The 20,533-nt window shown below is 36.2% G+C and overlaps 5 protein-coding genes across 6 annotated transcripts in view; 3 read left to right on the top strand and 2 right to left on the bottom strand.

Moving 5' to 3' along the window:
- LOC101739213 (serine/threonine-protein kinase SMG1) overlaps nt 1-8,678 on the bottom strand; it is a 119,780-nt gene extending 111,102 nt beyond the window's left edge. For both annotated transcript variants that reach the window (XM_038013904.2, XM_038013903.2), the window contains exon 1: nt 1,815-8,678. In XM_038013904.2, coding sequence (XP_037869832.1) covers nt 1,815-8,666 — 6,852 coding nt within the window. In that variant the 5' untranslated portion in view covers nt 8,667-8,678. The remainder of the gene's footprint in view (nt 1-1,814) is intronic.
- Nucleotides 8,679-9,165: 487 nt separating this feature from the next.
- On the top strand, nt 9,166-10,502 carry LOC101745950 (ribosomal RNA-processing protein 7 homolog A). The gene is made up of 2 exons (XM_004924121.5): nt 9,166-9,481; nt 9,566-10,502. The coding sequence occupies exons 1-2, from the start codon at nt 9,448-9,450 to the stop codon at nt 10,318-10,320; spliced, it is 789 nt and encodes a 262-aa protein (XP_004924178.1). The 5' UTR covers nt 9,166-9,447; the 3' UTR covers nt 10,321-10,502.
- Nucleotides 10,315-13,860, bottom strand: LOC101745808 (integrator complex subunit 15). The gene is made up of 7 exons (XM_004924120.5): nt 13,650-13,860; nt 13,256-13,557; nt 12,675-12,926; nt 12,208-12,358; nt 11,496-11,640; nt 11,214-11,355; nt 10,315-10,936 (listed from the first exon to the last, which is right to left on the bottom strand). Exons 1-7 carry the CDS (start codon nt 13,726-13,728, stop codon nt 10,784-10,786), a joined length of 1,224 nt encoding a protein of 407 aa, XP_004924177.1. The 5' UTR covers nt 13,729-13,860; the 3' UTR covers nt 10,315-10,783.
- Nucleotides 13,861-14,461: 601 nt separating this feature from the next.
- On the top strand, nt 14,462-17,171 carry LOC733099 (cleavage and polyadenylation specific factor 4). The gene is given in 4 exon segments (NM_001047046.1): nt 14,462-14,626; nt 14,709-14,985; nt 15,647-15,887; nt 16,785-17,171. Coding segments are annotated over 4 exon segments (867 nt in total). The 5' UTR covers nt 14,462-14,523; the 3' UTR covers nt 17,031-17,171.
- A 2,269-nt stretch (nt 17,172-19,440) lies between these two features.
- RpL7Ae (ribosomal protein L7Ae) lies at nt 19,441-20,314 on the top strand. The gene is given in 2 exon segments (NM_001046811.2): nt 19,441-19,648; nt 19,869-20,314. Coding segments are annotated over 2 exon segments (393 nt in total). The 5' UTR covers nt 19,441-19,645; the 3' UTR covers nt 20,259-20,314.
- Nucleotides 20,315-20,533: the final 219 nt, after the last annotated feature.

Consider the following 20,533-nt stretch of genomic DNA (forward strand, 5'->3'; position numbering starts at 1 on the left):
TTGAAAGGAACACATTTCGCCTCACAAAGTACATTACATTTCGTAAGTATAAATAATAGAGAGGTAACTTTACGTGTGACATCATTAAGGGTCAAAATAGATGAACCATTAACCTTAAACGAACATACAACAATTAGTCACATAACAATATGACGTTATGTTTTTAAGCAGTTTGGGTTGTCATAAAAAAATGTTAAAATTATTATATTTTGTTCAGTGATTCAATTGGGGTTCCATCATTAATCTATTAATCTATATCTATATGACTGGACCGATTTGGCTAATTTTGGTCTTAAATTTTTTGTGGAAGTCCAGAGAAGGTTTAAAAGGTATGAAATATATGAAAATTCTCGGAATTAAATAAAAATAACAATTTTGTTTGTCCTTTGATGTGTCCCCCATCGGACGGATTCCTTTTCTTTTATTTATCGATTGAGGCACTACGAAGTCTGCCGGGTCAGCTAGTGTCTCATAAAAATAGTGCTCGGACAATATGTTAAATTATATGCCTGACGACTTTTAGATTGTTTTGTGATTTCTTATCGTTTGCCTTGTTTATTTTTATTGTTTGGTTTGTGATTATTATGAAATTAAACTAAGGAGATTGGCTATTAGTTATGGAATATCGGCAGTGGCCCAGTTTTGTTTCCAACTAATACTCATTTTATGACTATTGATAGCAAACACCTCACCAATACATGGCCTCATCTGCCTCATATTTCAAAATGCTTAACACTTTGAACGCCATAATGCATTGCTGACGTCCATGAGCGACAGTAGCCGCTTACTATCAAGTAGGTCGTATACTCGTCTGCCCACAAATGCAATAAATAGATGTGTCCACGGCATACTTTCCGATAGGGCCGCACCAATACCAATATATCAAGATCGTCCAAAAATCGTTGAGGTGTTTTTTTCGCAAATATTGTGCAAAAGCAGTGACTACTCATTATCTTCTGAGAATTGTCATATTAAAGACTCACGGCGTCCGTCGCGGCCCTCTAGGCTAAGCATGGTTTCTAGTTGGGCGTTCAACGTGTTAAGGAAACCGGTTCTAACGGCAGCGATGTCAATAACCGCTTTTTTATATATTGATTGTCATTAAATACGACTATTTGACGACTTGCACATATGTTTTTAATTTAAATATTTAAGCCAGCTGACTGTACACATATCAGAGGAATGTGAAATGAAAGGCTATTTGGTTTAAGCGACATTTTTGAAACTTTACAGAAGAGCCATTCAAAGTTTAAAATTTGGAAAAAATATCATAACAAAAGAACTTCTCGCAGCTATTTCAAGGGTGTAAACATAATGAAGATCGATTAAAAATATCGAACTGTTAATGCCAATCTATATCTGTACTAATATATAAATCTACAGTGGTTTTTAGGGATGTTCCGTTATAACTACTGAACCATGCATCCGATTGACTTGAAACTTGATATCCATGTAGAAAATACATGTACTTAATGAATAGCCTAATATTTATATGAGTGTTGGACTCCCTACACCAGTTGCGGGGGCGTTAATGATGAGAGTCTTTGTGAGGGTGAGAAATAATAACGTTAAATTTAAATGCCCAGCGAAGCGGACAGGTACAGCTAGTACTGAATAAAACGGACCTTTAATTACAAAGACAAAAGTAGCGTAGTAAGCGAAATGTCGCTTAAACCAAATAGCCTTTCTCACCTCGACATGTACCTAGATACATTTCTCGTACCTTAAAACAGTACAGAACAATTACTTAATCATGAAAATTGAGCGGGTTTCAGTTATTTTTTTAATTGAATGTGATATAATCAAACACTCACCTCGACTCCAGTAACTCCAAGAGCTGCGACCAAGTTGGGCGTCAGCCGGAAGGGTACCTTCTCCGGCACACGGAGAGTCTTGCCTTTCTCGAAGCACACGTTATAGTCTATATGCACCACTTCACCGGACGTTAAGTCCACCAACACATTGTCCAAATGTCTATCACCTAACCCTATTATGTATCCGATAGTGCTCATCACGGCAACAGAGTAACTGTACCGGCGAGTCATCTGCCACCACTGTTCCGGCGTCACGCTACCACACCACAACTCTCTCCACAGTAGATCACGGGGAGTTTCTGCGGTTAATTCCTGCAGTACTTGCTTCAGTATCGTCACGGGCCACTCCTTTCTGTTGTCGGTAGAAATACCCGCTTCTTTTAACAACGGATTCAGTTTGTTGTAAAATAGTTCTGATGGACGCAAAACGTTGACAGTCTTGTTCGTTTTGGTTGATATAACGGCGGCTTCACGATTCTGCCAACGTTTGTACAGGGCAAAAAGTGGTGTTACATTATCTACCCAACTAATGAGACCAGACCTGGGTCCCAGAGGAATTACGGAATAATGCCTCGCTCGGTATGTTTGATTGTTGTTGTTTTCGGAATCTCGCGCCAACATTGTATTGGTTATCGATAGCAGTTGCATAATTCTCTCATCTAAATGTAAATCTTCCAAACCTTTGAACAAGTACGTGTAGGATTTTCCATCGGAACCGTAAAACACTAACTTTTTAGGCCTTGTCTTGGTTGGCAGAATAGCAACGTTGTTTTCTACAGATCGTATAGTCACCCTGACCGTTCTTTGATTTGTGTGTACACCGGGCATAGTGATAACCGTGTTTTTCATTTCAGCGAGAACTGGACTAATATCGGACATCCTCAGTATATAAGAAGTTCTCTTATTAACTTTCTGTTGGAGTTTGATTTGTAACTGCTTAAACGGAGCCCACGATTCTTGTGGTTTTTCAGGATTCGTAGGATTCTTTAACTTGTCGATCACATCAATAATTAGTGACTGAAATTTTGCCTGGAACGCAACCTCGTGTGGTGTCTCAGGCTTCGCTGACGTCACGTGCTGAAGTTGTTCAAGAATAAAAACTATAGGTTCGAATATAATGCGATGTTTTTCTTTTATTAATTTTTCTTTGTCTTCTGCAGATAGATTTTCGTTATTCTTCACTAATGTTACTTCAGTTTCCAACTGCGCTAGCCTCTTAGTAAAATCGGAGTGATGTTGAACCAGAGTTCCTAAGCAGAGTTCATCCCATAGTAAGTTGATTCTTTGCAACTCTTTGACCAGTAGTTTTACTTGGAGTATAGTTGTGGGAGCCTGATTCGCTAAAGTCTCAACCATGTCTAGAAAGCATGAATTCAACTCGTTGTTAACCACTTTATCGCTAGCAGCATCATGGAGGTCAAGATTATCTTCACAGCTTTCGGCATCGTTCGAGAGTAAAGATCTAGCAAAATTCAACTCAGGCAATTCAGATTGCTCGTTTTCCACTGCACCAACGACGGCTGGAAAGGTGATCAAATGAGGAGTGTCTTCCGCAAGTCTACAAAGCAAATCTGAAACACACTTCCTTACGTATGTCTCAGGGTGATTTAGTCTTGAAAATAGTTGTGGAATTATTACTTTCCACGGTTGTGTAGGTGTATTGGCCAATCCAGATTCTAAAACAGTCTGCAATTCCATGGCATGTTTCACTATCAAACGTAGCAGTCTCAAAGTAGCAGTGACCACAGCATTTTCCCCACTGTGGTTTATGTAGTCAGAAGCGCATATCAATTGAAGGAACTTGAAATATGCATCTGCCGATAATTCGAAGTACGAAAACACTCGTTTCTGGGCTTGTCGCCATATGTCGACTAGGAGCGCCAAATGTTCGGGGAAAGCATTACTGAGCGACGGCACGGTCCTTAACTGACTTTCAATCATTTCCGATGTGTTAATCTCATTCCAATCTATGTCTTCGTCATCACATGTAGCTTTAGTCTTAGAAAGAATCTCGCAAACAGCTTCAAAATCTTCAGGAGAACATCCAATCATAACGCTTTCGATTTGCAGTTTGTCATTTTCAGTCAATTGTTCCCTCGTTTTGGAACTGAATTCGACCATTTTCCTACCCCATCTAAAGCACCAAGCTGCAAAATTTGCCCACGCTTTGGCCAATCCTGGGCACTGATTGACTCCAAATTGCAATAATTTACCAACAGCAGAGTCCGTTAGCGGAATTACATTCTCGGAAACATTATTATCCACTAAGCCAATTTCAGGCAAAGCTGATACTAGTTTTGATAATGGCGAATCAACGTCTAAAACATTTTCTGTTTCACTCTGAACCCATTTAGAAAGAGTCAAGAGCATCCTAGTGCCCCTTTCACGAAGCTCATAACTCTGTTCACCCATTGCTAGTCTTTGAGAAAATCCAAACGAAATACTAGCACACAAATTAATTGCTGGCATTTTCGTATCTTCTTTTGCATACGCCAATTTACAGAGTTCGGTCAAAGCACAAGCATTATTAGGAGTCCAAATATCTAAATTGTATGAATTTGTAGACATAAGCAAAACTTCACTCAATTCTTCCAAATTCTCGACTTCACCCAGATACAACTGGAATGCAGAGTTATTTTTAAAATGTTTTAGAAGTTCCCTTTTAGCCATCATGATGTTAGCGTTTTTTCTCGCACTCTTAATAAGGTCTAGTCGAAGACTTTCAGTGAAGAAAACATTTTCTTCCGTCACATTCAAATCTGTAAAGTATTGATTCCACCACACTACTCTGCTGAGGTTTTTCAATTCAGTCACATATTTATGTTCTTTCACGCTAGATGGTTTGAAAGGGTTTGTTAAAACTTTCCCATTTTTAACGACATTCATCAATCCGTGGTTTGCTAGTTGTAGTACAGCTATTTCCTTCAAAAAATGTATGGAATTACTTCTGGTGAACTCTTCTGTGGCTGAATTTAGTAGTTCTTGACAATTTTTCAATAAAGTTTCATATTTTTCATTGTAATCATTGTAATAAACATTCGCTGCTGTGCAAATGAGAGTTGATTCTATCTTATTCAACAATGCTTGGTATGAACAGCTGTTTTTAGATATTTCATTACTTTCGAGTTCCAATACATTCCAATTACAGAGTTTTTCAGGAATTTGCGCATCCTCTTCGAACATCTTTAGAGCAGATAAACAGTACCATTGTGAATTTGGATTTTGTTGGTCAATATCCTTCCATTCTTCTATTTCTTCCCAGCTTTGAATATGCTTGTAGCTTTCTATAATCTGTTCATCTATGAATTTAAGACATCTAGAGTCATTGTATAGTGAAGTGATCATAGTCTCTTGTTGAGCATCATTCGGCTTGATATTCTTTAATTTCTTGAAGAAGCCTAATGCTAATTCATGTCTCGAGTTGGCTTGTTCTGCAGCTCCTTTTAGCCAAACAAGTTTCTTGTCAAACGTCTTTTTAATCCAAACATAAAAGCCGTGTAAAACTTCCGGTTCTTCAATTTTAATAAGGGCACGTGCTATAGTCATTGTTATGGCTTCAATGTCAATATTAGTTTTAGAATTCGCTGCAGCTTGTAACATCAAAGAGGCGTGATATATCGCAGCACCAAAATGTCCTGCATGCAGACTTACAGCCAGTGCGGCAGGGCGCACTCTTGTTAACCATTCTCTACAAGTAGACCAATTAGTGTGAAAAAATGTTTTCACTGGTTTGCTAACTGCTGGTAATACTGTAGCTGTACCTTCAGCTGCATTGTAAATATATTTCTCCAAGAATATCATAAACTCAGTAATCCATGAAGACCTCATTTGCTCCATTTTTATGGTGGATATTAAGTCATTACTATTTTTACTTGTGTATTTTGTGTCCGTTAATGAAACCTCTCTTGCCATTGTTTTTAAGGCACCTTCTATTTTCATGAAGGTCTCTTGTGGCTTTCCCAGGACTGTTCTTAATTTTACTGAGACACATGTTTGTGCGACCTCAGAGAGTGCCCAGCTAACACAAACAGAATCAAAAGTCATTGCACACTGTCTGAAGAAGAGCTGGTTTTTGTCATCTGTATCTCCATTTTGTAAAGGCCAAGTGGATAGAAATGAATCAAGTATAAAGGTTTTTTCCACTGGTACAGATACTAATAGTGAATTCATGATCGGTTGAAAGTGTTGTTGTGACAAAGTACAATACGTTCCTCTCATTAGGTACTCTTTGAAGGAGTTGAATTTCGTATCACAATTCAAAATATTCAAACTCATTTTACGACTTGTGAACACTTTTACTACTTGCTTGTCTAATTCCAACTGCACGATATCCCAAGGTAGATCAAACAGTACTTGCTTACAAACATCAGCCAGGTTCTTATTAAAATTGTCAATATGCAGCAAACATAATACTGCTATTTTTTTTAACAAAATGAGATTCCAAGTCAAACTTTTATTCTTCAGTAAATGGTGGCAATTATTCATGATTAGCAATACAACATCATCATCAAAGCAGTGAACTAAGGTCAACATGTTTGTTACCAAAACTAGAAAGCCATTACACAAGCTCACAATTGGCAAATATTTGTCCAGCTGGCAAAAAATATCAGATATCCAGCTCAATACAAGTACCAAAGTTTCTTTTGGTACATCTTCAACCAAAATCGTACTGATTGTATTCAAAATCACAGCAAGATGACCAGATGTTGGGCTTGAGCTTGAAACATCTCCTAAACTCAGATTGGCTAAACCAAATATATCACTAGCTCTCTGTTGGGTATTGCTCATTAAATCACTTGAAGCTATGAAGTGATTATTTTTCTTGCAATGTGAGTACAAAAGATACAGTATTGAATATTGTAGAGCTGGTTTGTAACCACCTAATATTTCACTATGCGGACACATTTTTATGGCTAGCAGTTCCAGGATGCTTGGTTGGAGTGCCCACATGCCAATTATAGAATTACTCGCATTTGCAAGCTCAGACAAACATTGAAGATAAAATATTACATTTTTCTCTGCATGTTCTTCTTTAATTTCTTCAAAATATTCTGCTTTTATAATTGATAGTTCAGGTAAAATGACCGAATATGCATTCTGGATGTCAGTCAACACAAATTTGTAGGTCTCTTGCAGTAGAGGAATATTCTTCAAGTTTAACAAATTACTGTACACTGACAAAATGCTGTTCAATATCAGTATACTCTCAGAGTAACGAAGTGGTCTCAGTAGTGACCCTGGGCCTATTGTTTGTCCAATAAATTCTATGGGGAGATTAGATGCGATTTCCTTAATTGTTGTTGACACTAAATTAATTACACTGAGGCATACATTCTCATCAAATTGCAGGTATTTTTCCATCTCCATATAAATCAAGGGGTACAAACCTAAAGCACAAGATGTTGATTTAGACTGCAGATATTTTAGGAGCAACGAAATGCATTCATTACCAGCTAATATTAAATCAGATTCCACATCATCCTTGAGTGATTTCTTTAAAACCTCTAGTATTTTTGTGAATGTTTCTGTTAAAAACACCCATGTGACAGTATGTGAGACCGTAGGGCTTAAAAGATTTCCTAAGCTCTTGACGACTGTGTTGAAAACATTCAAAAAAGATGTAATTTTTTGTATGTCATCTCCTTCACTTTTTCCAGACTCCAGATCAAGAGAGTGAACAGTCAAATCTTCGACAAAGTGATTCAATAAATTGACCGAGAATCCCACATCAGCTTGCCAATGCCTACTCAATTTAAACAATGACTGCAAAGCAAATAGTTTAATTTTATTTGGTTGGGCATTGTCTACATGCCAACCAACCAATATGTCTACAGTGTCTACAAAGTGATTGGCAAATTGCACTGGATATGAATTAGACATGATTAACATAGCATTAATGGCAGCCATGAACACATCAGCTGAGTCTGTACCCTCGATTATTACTTGTAGTCTGTCAAGAGTTTGTTCTGCAAATTCAGACAAGTCATGATTTTGATAATCCAGTTGGTATGTTTCGGTTAAAGACAATGTCAACAAGTGTTTGATTGAGTTGTTATGGACAGAGTAAGTAGCTACTATCCAATCAAGGTGTTTTCTAAAGTCCGGACCCATTACATATCCTATTCTTCCGAGCACTGCAGCAGCGCCTTCCTTTGTTTCAGGACCGGGGCCATCATAAAGCACATCCAACAGTGATTCCACCAAAATTTCGTAAGACCTTCGTATGTATCGAGTGTTTTCTGGCATCATCACAGCGTCTTGAAGTTTTCTACATATGGCGAGCGACTTTTCGACGTCACTTTCAGCACAAAGACGCCGTAGCAGTTTTGAGATGCGTGGATCTTCTGGCAAATTCAAAACTAAATCTGATCGCTCATAAAATGTGCTGTCGTTATTTCCTTGAGACCAGGAGTCACCCACGGGCTGATTTAACGGTTCGTGATATTTATAGGAATTATCGAAGGGATCCCGTTCGCCGCGGGGCGGGAAACCGCCTCGACCGCGGCTGCCGCCTCGACCGCCACGTGACGGCCGAAATTCAGTAACCCGGCCCCGGGGTCGAAAACGTCCATCCCTGGAGGATCCCTCGAAACCAGGCAGGGAATCGTAGGCATTAACATAACCTCTGATCTTATCATCCGTTGAGTTTTCGTGCGCACTATCATCCCGTTCTAAAGTTATCGAAGTTTCCGTTCCTTTTAGGTTTTTGACTTTGTTACTTGTTGTTGCGGATAGCATCACTAAATTTTTTATAAAACACGTATTTAAAACCACACATGGCCGTAAAATTACGACAAAATTCGACCAAAACAGATGATCTTCGCCAACAAAACTTATTGTCAGATTTGTCATAGACAAAAATAACAAAGTGTCAATTACTGACATTAAGTCAAACCAAAAACAAAACAACTCAAACCCTGCAGCACCAAGGAATCTTTGCAAGAATATTTTGCTTTTAATATTTAAAAAAAAATTGCGAGTTCTCTTTATTGCTGAGAAATTCTCGTTATAGCTCAGTAAATAATTTTGTGAAAATCATATCCAAAAATGGGCTCATTGCAGGTTATCAGTTATCTGAATTGTTGTAGTTGGATGGGCCATGGCGGGTTCCATTCACAAGCTTTTTCAATCTTTTCGTTTGACTTTTCGAAAAACAAATTGTATTAATATAACCTAATTTAATAATTATTTATAAGCTATGTCTATATGAAGCGAGTTACCTGCAGTCAAACTGCGTAAGCAGTTTTTTGCATAGGCATGGTTTAAATGAAAGTGTAACTTTTTATGAATTAATATATTACATATACATACATAGTTACATAACTTGGCTTCGTCTTTTTTTACAGATTTTTTTCCAGTACCTACGGTAACAATCAAATAAAAAACTACCCTATGATCATGGGTTTAAAGATAAAAGAAATGAATAAACGTCATAATATTAAAGTGTATTATGTATGACGACTTAGGCATATTATCTATGGGCTTTGTTTCCAAGCCAGTAAAATTAATTAAAAAAAAATATCTATGGGTAGTGTTTTTATACTGAAATTGAAAAATTCTATCGACGTGAATACAATTAAGAAAAATAAACCTCACGCTTGATTTATCTATATAAACCAACAAGATTAACATAATGAAAGCCACAAAACGTACTCACGATTTCAAGGGTAAATCTAAACATTAAAAATAACCTCTTAGAGTACCGTGTTTCTAAAAATTAAATAATGATAAAAATTATATTTTTCTTATAGCACTTGCATTGAAATTGAATGATGATTCATCGTGTCCCCATTACATTTATTTCAAAGAGCACTCAGTTAGAGAACATACGAAAGATAAACCAGCTGGTAGAACAATTTTTATTGTCAACGTTCCACCTTATGCTGACGAAAAAGGCCTTACAAACGCGTTCAGCGAAGCGGGACCCATTTCGTCAGTAAAACTTTGCATAAAGCCTAACACAATGGAAGATGATATTCCTAAATTTATTTCTGAAAAACAGAAAAAGTCCTTTCAGGTTGCATATTTAGTTTTTGAAAAGGTGTCAGCATTGGATAGAGCATTACAGCTGAGTGAATTAAAACCCTTAAACAGTGAAAGTTATAGAATAAAAACTGGCATACAAAAATGGATTGAAGAGTTCAATAAAGAGATCTTACAACCAAAAACATTGAAAGAAAATATTGAAGCATTTATGAAGAAATATGATTCCGAAACTGCTAAAGAGAAAAAGAAAGAAAAAAAATTAGAACAGGAAGATGACGAAGGTTGGGTCACAGTCACAAAGGGAGGCAAAATTCAAAGTTTTGCTCGCACAGAAAAAGTAGAAAACAAAATCTTAGAGAAAGAAGAAAAAAATAAAAAGCGTAAAGAACTGAAGAATTTCTATACTTTTCAAATTCGAGAGTCGAAAATGAAACATATTGTAATGCTCAGGCAAAAGTTTGAAGAAGACAAGAAAAAGATAGCACAAATAAAACAAAGCCGCCGATTTAAACCATTTTAAAATATAAAAGAAAAAATTTAACTTTATTTCATTTACATAGATTTAAAAACCTAATTTATATTAAGTAAGACTTTTCAATAAAAATGTAATCTAAGTTTACAAAACCATCTGTTTCATGATAACATTTTACAATATATTAAAAATTTATTCAAAAGTAAAAAATATAAATATTCTTAATTGTATCCATGATTTTGATCATTATGTTATTTATTAGTGAGTTGACAAGACATGTTTCTTGAAATAAGATCTAGTTTCAAAGTCTATTCATAAAATGAAATCATGTTAACTTTAAGTAATATTTATTTATTACAAAACTAATTTTTACCTTATAATGTATTCAATTTACATTTATTTACAGTGGATTTGATCACAGACCAAAACATAATTACACCACACTTCTGTACACGGCTCAATGAGTCCAAGACTAAGACCTGTATTCAGTCACAAAATCTCATAACATTCGTCAAATGTTCTGCTGATGGGTTCGTATGACTATGCGGAGGAGACGATTCTCAGGCAGTGTATCCAGGGAAGCCAGGAGGTTGTTGACGTTGCCATACACGCAGCCGTTGGCTAGGGATACCTGAACCGCTTGCCCAAGTCGGTTCAGACATTCCTGAGGTGACACATGGAACATTGAAGTTTTAAGTTGAATTAACAATAATCATTAATGGAAATTATAATAATTCGTCTTACTTTATCACCCAAATCCAAAATAAAGGAAGGCAAACTATAGACAACTTACTTATGCCTACACTAAAACAATGATTGGCCAAAATTGGTAGGTACCTATCCTTGAAAGCTCACCAAACGGCTAATAACAATACAGTTCCATCGGTGCCATCACTATTTGTATAATATTATATTTATGTGTCCATTCATGTGTCGTTTACCTGAAGTTTCTCATCATTGCTCAGCTTAAGACCTCGTGTGAGGACGTCATGCGCGTACGTTTGCACGATCGGCGCCAACGCGGCGAGGTGTTGAGCGTTAACTGCAGTCGGAGGGCCTTGGGTTCGTTTGCCGGATCTTAAACTGAAAACATATTAAATAAATAATCACAACAAATTTAATGGCTACTGTGTTGTAAACGGATCAGATGAACTGGAACACATATGAGACCAGAAAAAGTAGTCTCAGAAAAAATACACAATCAAAATCACAATAAATTTTACCTATGTAAAACTCCTAAATGCAGTTTGATATACAATTCAGCCTCTGAAAGTTGTTTCTGCTGCACTGTTGTCACTATGGAACGATCAATTTCACATTCTAGTTTAATTTTTTTCATTGGTATTGATATTTCCATCATCTCAACATCTGAAAAAGAGAAATATATTAAATTATATACATAGTTATGTATGGTGGACAAGTAGACATGATAATTTCTTCATTCCTAAGCTTCAAATCGAAATGCAGAATACCACTGTAGCAAAAATAATCAGGACAATAGTGCTGCAGATACATTGTTTTGTAACACAAACCTGAATCATACTCATACATACATACATACATAACTAATTTTGAAAAGTTATCATGCAATTATTGTACAGAAATTTTATTAATTTTGCTGAGTTAAGAGTAGAGTGGATTAGAGTATTCTTTATTGTACACCAAAATCATCGATCAATTACCACTGATGACCAAAACAAACAAATAAATTATTAAAACATTATAAACATTAAAATGTAATAGTACAATGATCAAAATTATGGGAGTGATCTCATCTAGAGAACCATCAGGTAGACAAGAATCTTTCTTTTTACTTTTTACTACTACTATTAAAAAATTTAAATCTGTAGATTTATTATGGAAGTGTGTGGACGGACAACTTCACCCGATGTTATTTATCACAATAACAATTCAGTATATAAATTATTATGATACCTTCTACATTACTAGGAAGACACAAAGGAGCAAGAGAGCACCACCGTATGAGCCCAGCTAATGGAGTGGCAGCCGCCATGGGTATGGAGCCACTCGGTAAAGACGCCGGCTTCAGCTGAGCGGACATACACAGTGATGGGTTGGAATACACCTGTAATATTATTTAATTTGAATACTGCTTTGTCAAGGAATTCAGTTGGTCACATTGCACATCTGACTAATGGACAATCCAATACACAGTACTAAAAGCATTTTTCAGCAATAGTTTATAGGTTGATTAAGTCACACAAACAGCTAATGAATTAGGAGAAACTATGGGAGCTTATGTAGGAGTCTTTCACCTCTAAATGGATAATTGAAGTATTTAATTATAACAAGAGTTCAGTATCCAGGATGGATGTTCACAATTAAAGTTAATGATAAATTTAAGGAAATAAATAAGTTACTAATGAAAAAACTAAACGAACCCATGAAGTGATGACTTCTAGAAGATTTTTTGGTGGCATTTTTTTTGTTGATAAATCATGAACATATAGTTCTGTTACTGCAGTAATGAAATTAGAAATAAATTGAGGAGCAGTATTTGCCAGCATTCGGAGTTCTTTCTGGTTTTTTGTATTAAGGTAGAAGTGATCACGGATAAGATTCTCTGCTAGTTGCAGAGACTGTGGTGATGAGCAGCCTGTCTGCTGGAGCCAAACTCCTACAGCAAGCAACACCTGAAAAGTAATTTGAGCAATTGAGTAATTAATGCGTGGACTGTCATGTAGATCACTGGTGTCCTAGATGGTGTACTGAAGTAATTATGTCAATTTCTCTTTTCAATCTTCTTACTAAGGCATGGGAATATCTAGTACTCTATGAAAGAAGAAACTTATATTCTTTTTAGGTTAACCACAGGTTAATCACACTTATATACATTACAAACAATATAATTTCATCATAATGATCCCTAATAAATTACTTTCAGTATTAGCAATTACGCTCACTGTGATGCTTTTAAATTTATATAACTCTATAAAGTGAGAGTTCTAGAATCTTTACTTACCGGAGTGCTAGAGGCTGACACTGCCATGCTAGCCAGGATACTCAGTACCTTCAATCTTCTCTGACTTTCCATACCACCAAACAGCGACAAGAATATTGTATTCTTTGTAGTCTCATTATTGCAAGAGGACAAATATTCACATAAAATATCTATGAGTTGTAGTTCTTGCAATGAACTGAGGCCTGCCCCCCGTCCTCTGTCTCCGCGACGATCACTCTCACAGAAAATGAACTCTGATATTATCTCCATCGCTACAACCAATTGCTTGTTCGTAGGTGCCGTTCGACCCGCTAATAATTGTTCTGTGATAAATAAATTAGTACTTATTGTATTGGATTTTATATCAATAATTTCATATAGTATTTTGTACGGGTAACGTAAGTACGTTAATTACCTATTCTAACGAGAGCTTCCTGAGCGCATACTGGAAATTCATATTTCCTTAAGGAGTGTTTCAAATCTGAGAGGGACATTTTTGTGCTTTTTGGAGAAATTTCAGAATTGGAAATAAATAAATGAAATTTTCACCACATCGAAAATATTGTTTTAGTAGTAGTAGTTTTATTTTTTCCAAATAGAAAGGCAAAAGTATTACACCATACACCTTAATCTATTATATATTTTTTTGAAATATGATATTATGAAATGAAATGGGAAAATGAAAGCAGATTAATATAAAACATAGCATGGCATGAAATGAAATAAATTGAAATGAGATGATGATATGGGATATTTTTATGAAAAACGATAATATGGAGTGAAATGAAATATTTGAGACATTAATCAACTGGGATGAAATTAAATAAAATGAGATGAGATGATATGAGATGAAATATAATCTCAGTAAAATGGTGGTCGTTTACTGAGATTTTTTCAGGGGACTTTTGAAGGATCCCGAGTAGTTACGTCCAACGGCTTTGTTTCATTTTCCCACATTTGTGCACTTTCACAGATACTAAACGGTTAATAAACCACTTTAATTACACATTCAGCCCTGAATACACACTAATTAAACAAAATAAAACAATTCACACAACTTCGCTCCTCGCGTTTCCGCCGTAAAATCCTTTAAGTAATTTAACTTCATAAGCCTATGGAAGATCGTAGTTGTCATACTTTTGCCTTTCCAGTTGGAAAAATTGAACTACTACTCTACAGATTGACTGTCACTGTCACCTCGGAAACGAATTTTAGTAAATGCCAGATAAACAAGCACACATCTAAAGAATACATTTTTTATGAATAACGTGTTTAAAAAAACCTAAATAATGGAAGTAATCGTTGCTAACGTTGAGCATATAAAATTCGCTATTGACTATGCTCTAGAAGAGCAATATGGGGCTCTACCGCTACCATTCCCAGGAATGGACAGTTAGTATAGAATTTCTTCTATAACACAAATTGAAATAAAAAAATGTTGTTTGAAGTACCGATCCGAAAACTCGTTTTTCAGAATCTACAGCAGCGGTATGTGAATTTTATTCTCAGCCTGGCGGCTGTGGTAACGGGGCCCAATGCCCCTATAGACATGTTCGAGGCGATCGTACTGTGGTTTGCAAGCACTGGCTTCGAGGACTCTGCAAGAAAGGCGATCAATGTGAGTTCTTGCACGAGTACGACATGTCTAAAATGCCAGAGTGCTATTTCTACGCCAGATTCAATGCATGTCATAACAAGGAATGCCCATTTCTACACATTGATCCTGAGAGTAAAATAAAAGATTGCCCATGGTGAGTATTAAAGTTGATTAGAATATTGTGAACAAATCATAGAACTTGAATTCTAGTATAAAAAGTTCTCGTATAAAAAGGGCGAAAAAGCAGTTTTAACAGTGAATTGAGTAAATGTAATATATTTTTTCTTATTAAAAGTTTAGATTCTTTGTGACAAATGTTGTTTGCTAATTGTGTTTGTTTGTTGTCTGAAAACATAGCCTAAGTATATCCCTTAAGGGATATGAAAAAACTAATATTTGAAGTTGAGAAGTCTGTAAATTGAACATGAGTTTGAAATAAATTAGAATTTAGTTCAATTTAACTCTAAAAAGGTTTCTTTGTTCATTAAAAGAATATCCATAGAATATTGATACAAGACTTGGGATTAATATTTTGAGTTAATTCGTGAAATGTGCTCACCATAATGTTGTTGTATGCTGCAAATATACTTTTTTATGCTGAAAAACGTACTTAACGTACTTTTACTTAAACATAAACATAATTTTGTGGGTTACAATTAAAGTCTATGCCTCAAGATAGACTTTTATTTGAAAATTTGGTGGCGATATTTACGTTTAAGTGATGTTTATGGAGTCCGGTAATCACTTAGCACCAAGAGGATCATGAGATGCTTATAAATCCATCCAAGCAATGAAAAAAACGGTCCTTATTACAGGTATGACAGAGGCTTCTGCCGCCATGGACCACACTGTCGTCACAGGCACGTACGACGTGTGCTCTGCATAAACTACCTAGCCGGTTTCTGCCCAGATGGAGCCTCGTGCAAATTTATGCATCCACGCTTTGAATTACCAGCACCACCAGATCAACCCAAAGATGCAAAACGCCTTCCTGTTTGTCACAGCTGTTCGGAAGTTGGACACAAAGCTTCGTCATGTCCAAAAATACCACCTGATGTAAGTCGAACTTAATAAAGTTGTTGTTGGATTTGCATGGTCCATTTCCACAAGATATAGTAGTCTTCCCTTGACCAGCATACTGTCCATCAATGGTTCTCTGCAGATCCCGAGAGCAGATATGAGGACTCTGACTTGCAGATTTTTACTTTATCTCCACATAAAGGCCATAAATCACATTGACATATTGATTGAGATTGAATTTTTTTTTTTTTATTAATGCCCTTTCTCAATGTGAAACTAAAAAAGCACAGATTAGAAAGTAATTGCTTAAGTGCCATCGTGTATTTAAAGGTCATCTTTATCTATAAAGAGGGCTTCTAAGCCCCTTATACTTTTATTGGCAAGGTTAGGTATGAATATCCTCATGGCTCTTCTGATGTTGACTGTAACCAGTGTGATGTCTATTATCAGAAAAGTAATTGCTCCAAACATAAGACTAGACAAATTGGAAATTAAAAAAATTAAATTAGAAAAATGGCCACTTACCCTTGAGAACTAGAACGATCATTGGCTTTTATTTTTATTTTTTATTGCCTTGGTGGGTGGACGAGCTCCCAGCTTGGAGCCCGTAGACATCTACAACGTAAATGCGCCACCCACCTTGAGATATAAGTTCTAAGGTCTCAAGTATAGTTACAACAGCTGCCCCACCCTTCAAACCGAAACGCATTACTGCTTCACGGCAGAAATAGGCAGGGCGGTGGTACCAACCCGCGCGGACTCACAAGAGGTCCTACCACCAGTAATAAAGGCATGGCAAAGGCAGTAATAATGGCATGGCAGAAAAAAGCACGACATTGAATCAAAATTACTAGGGCAAGTCCTACCGTAAAGATTCAAAGTAAATTCAAAAAACAAATATACAGTTATTACATTCATCTATGTTTATTATAGCAAAGAGAAGCAGCCCAGAAGCAAGAGGAAGCTAGATACCGTTCCCTGGGCTATGTTAAACCCGCAATCGAGCAAGAAGACAACAGTGGTCCAAGATTACAAAAAATAGTCCACAAACCCATAGAAGAAGTAACCTGTTTTAAGTGTGGCGCAAAAGGTCACTATGCAAATAAATGTCCCAAAGGTCATCTCGCCTTTCTCTCCAGCCAAAACCAGGGAGGAACAAACTTTAGAAAACAAAACTAGTATTAGTGTGAAGCCTATGTTTGATTAGGCTTCCTGTGATCTGACTTTACAAAGAAACATATTAGTACCTACTTTTGTTGTGAATGAGATTTATTTACAAATAAAATAGTGTTAAAGTTAAATAAATAAGAGTAACTGCTATATTTTGTTATGATTTTGTCCAATTTCAAGCGCCGGCAAGTTGCTTGCGTTTTTTTGATTATGGTAATTGTGTAACTACAAAATGCAAGCGAGAAAACGAATTACGAGTAACGAGATTTGCAACCCAGCGCCACTCCTCTCTTCCCAGTGCACGTCTGATGCTTGCGTGCTGACAACAGCCCAAATCGGTCAGGCCGCAGTTCAGAGTCATCGTGGCCTAAAGGTTAAGACGCCCGGTGCACACGCACGTTATGCGCGCAGCTGTTTTAGCTGCTTGAAAATAATTCCACCATATCCCGATCATTTGTTTCCATTTCAAGTGCTTCTAATCTTGACCTAGACTCAGGTTAACCAAAATCTAGATTTAAGAGAAGTCATCGGTCTCGGGCTTACCACTGAAAGTACTTAAAAAGTACTTTATTGTCTAGCAAAGTATTTTCAGGTTCATTTATTTCAAACCAATACATTAAATTAAACAGTAGATTCGAGTGTATCCTTACAGTAAAGTAAAGTAATAAAAATGGAAAGGAAGGGTACCTAACAAAAGCAGAGTAATAAAAAACCGTTCGTCTGTTTGTGGGTCTACTCGCGCACATCTCCAGAATAACTAAACGGTTTTTTTAACGATGCAGTTTTCACACGTACACAGGTTAATTTGGTGGTAAATACGAGGGCTGCACTATAAGTATCGGGGCTAAAAGCTAAAAACCCTTTTAGGTAGACAAGCATATGTCCGTTGGTTGATACATATTCGGTAACGTCGGTATTCTGACGTTATGCGTTTAAACGTATTAATAGAGTCGATCTATCGACGGTTCGCACTCAAAGGGATAATAGTTACTTTGACTAACCTCGACTAGGACTCTCTAGCCATTTCCTTAAAGAAGTCATAATAAGTTACTCAGCAAAAAATATTAAGGCTTTTTAATACTTTATTAAGATTATAGCTATAGAATTATAACACGAACAAGTTTGGTCAATTACTCTTGTTATTTCAAAAATCAGATACATTAAAGTGCTGTTTTTAGTGAATCTCTTGTGATGGATGACTTGTTCAAAATCTTCTGGAAAAAATGGATGATTAGACACCAACTCTCTACTGGTGATAGACTTTTATTTCGTGTTTAAAGTTGGCATTAAAATTGTGATTTCTATTTATTGTATTTGATCTATTCGCTGGTAGCTTCTATGGCTTCGGTGCCCACCTAAAGACAGGTGAGTTCTGAGTCATTTTAGTCATCTCTTCAGTGTCCACTTCAGTTTTGGTGATAACGCGTATTGTGAACCCAAAGAGTATCAGCTTATCAACACTACTGGTAGTAGAGCCTCTTGTGAGTCCGCACGGGTAGGTACAATCACCCTGCCTATTTTTGCTGTGAAGCAGTAATGCGTTTCGGTTTGAAGGGTGGGGCAGCCGTTGTAACTATTCTGAGACCTTAGAACTTATATCTCAAGGTGGGAGGCGCATTTACGTTGTCGATGTCTATGGGCTCCGGTAACCATTTAATACCAGGTGGGCTGTGAGCTCGTCCACCTATATAAGCCTTAAAAAAAAACCCAGTCAAACCCTTAGCAGTAAAAAGTTCGTTAAATACGAACAAACTTTGGCGGGAACGCGAGGAGTGTAGTTGTGTGAGTTGTTTTATTTTGTTAATTTAGTGTTTCTTTAGGTTTCATTGTGTATTAACAGTACTTTATTAGCAGTTTAATATCTGTAAAAGTAGACAACATGTGAGAAAATTAAATAAAGCCGTTGGACGTAGCTTCTCGTGATCTTCCAGAAAGTTCCCTGAAATAGTCTCAGTAAATAACCACTATTTTACTAGGACTAAATTTCATCCGATATAATCTCGTTTCGTTTAATTACTTCCCAATTGATTAATGTCAAATTAATCAACTTCATTTTATTTCGCTCCATATTATTGTTCTTTAAACTAATTTCATTTAAATACAGCATTTACAAAAGATTAGTCTGTAGGATGTGATACCTTCGCCTTTTTAGTGGGAGAAACAGAACTAAGTACTACATTACTGTACCTATACGAAAAGTCATAAAATTGAAATTTGAAAAAAAACTCGTAATTGAACTATTTAGTAAGTCGTTATAAATATTTTGTTTTTTTTTTCAAACGTTGGGTAAATTATTCTGCACCATACATTTAATTTTACATAAAAAATGACTACCCTATACTATTAAAATGTAAAGCTGTATAATTCATGTTGCCTCTGATTATTAAAATGAAAAAAAATATAACCAAAAAAACAAATGTCAAAGAAGCCACAACCCGCGTGTCTTTGAAACAACAGTATCAGAATCGTTAATAATATTTATACACAAAATATTTGTGATTTAAGTGTAGAATTGTGGCAAATACCTAAATTTTCTCTCCCTTACGTGAAGATTATTTCCTCAGTGAAGCGAGAGATCGCCGAGAGGTTGAGTTTTATTAATTCAACACCGCGGCATTGTAAACATGGTAAGTTGCACGTGTTAGCGATCTTCTTGGTATTAATTTACCTATAATAAGTCAGTTTTTTCATTAATCAGTTTCAAATTGAAACTTTCAATCATGTGATATCCAAAATACGGTTGCAATTTGAACTCATGTGAATATTTGAGGTTATCTTGAGATTGATTACATTCTAACTACCTAGAACATCTAAACTGTTCATAACTTTAATAATCTACTTTCACAGGCTGAAACCGAAGCTGCAGTGAACCCCAAGGCATACCCATTGGCGGATGCCGCCTTAACCGCTAAAATCCTGAACTTGGTGCAACAAGCTACCAATTACAAGCAACTTCGTAAAGGCGCGAACGAGGCCACAAAGACCCTTAATCGTGGTCTATCTGAGCTCATCATAATGGCAGCAGATGCCGAACCTCTCGAAATTGTTCTTCACATTCCAATTCTGTGCGAAGATAAGAATGTGCCATATGTGTTTGTTAGGTCTAAGCAAGCACTCGGTCGTGCTTGCGGTGTTTCCAGACCCATCATATCTTGCTCGATAACCATCAATGAGGGCTCACAACTAAAGCCTCAGATCCAAACTATTCAGCAAGAAATCGAAAGACTATTAGTTTAAGTATAAATAGACGTGTAAGGAAATTATTTTGTGTCGAATACAATATTTTAATAAAATAACGTATTTTATTTATTGATGCTTTTAGGAACAAAAAGGACCAGGATCTTTTGCTATTTAAACATAAAAAGTAGAACTTTACAATTATGAACTTTTACAATTGTGGCATCCTCCCTGATAATCTTTTCATCAACAAGTGCTTGTGTCTATTCAAACAGTACAGTGAAATGGTTTTTCAGTTCGATTTGAAGTATAGGACAGCTGAATTACAATGTTAT

Source organism: Bombyx mori, chromosome 11, assembly GCF_030269925.1.
Source record: "Bombyx mori chromosome 11, ASM3026992v2".
Classification (NCBI taxonomy): domain Eukaryota; kingdom Metazoa; phylum Arthropoda; class Insecta; order Lepidoptera; family Bombycidae; genus Bombyx; species Bombyx mori.

Bases quoted from the DNA above. Each gene is read 5' to 3' on its own strand.
- LOC101745950 (XM_004924121.5), top strand. From the start codon at position 9,448: ATGAAAGCCACAAAACGTACTCACGATTTCAAGG. The intron at 9,482-9,565 runs GTAAATCTAAAC...TTTTTCTTATAG, and splicing joins ACGTACTCACGATTTCAAGG to CACTTGCATTGAAATTGAAT.
- LOC101745808 (XM_004924120.5), bottom strand. From the start codon at position 13,728: ATGTCCCTCTCAGATTTGAAACACTCCTTAAGGAAATATGAATTTCCA. The intron at 12,927-13,255 runs GTAAGTAAAGAT...ATTACTTTTCAG, and splicing joins TGTCAGCCTCTAGCACTCCG to GTGTTGCTTGCTGTAGGAGT. The intron at 11,356-11,495 runs GTAAAATTTATT...ATATGTTTTCAG, and splicing joins CATTTAGGAGTTTTACATAG to TTTAAGATCCGGCAAACGAA.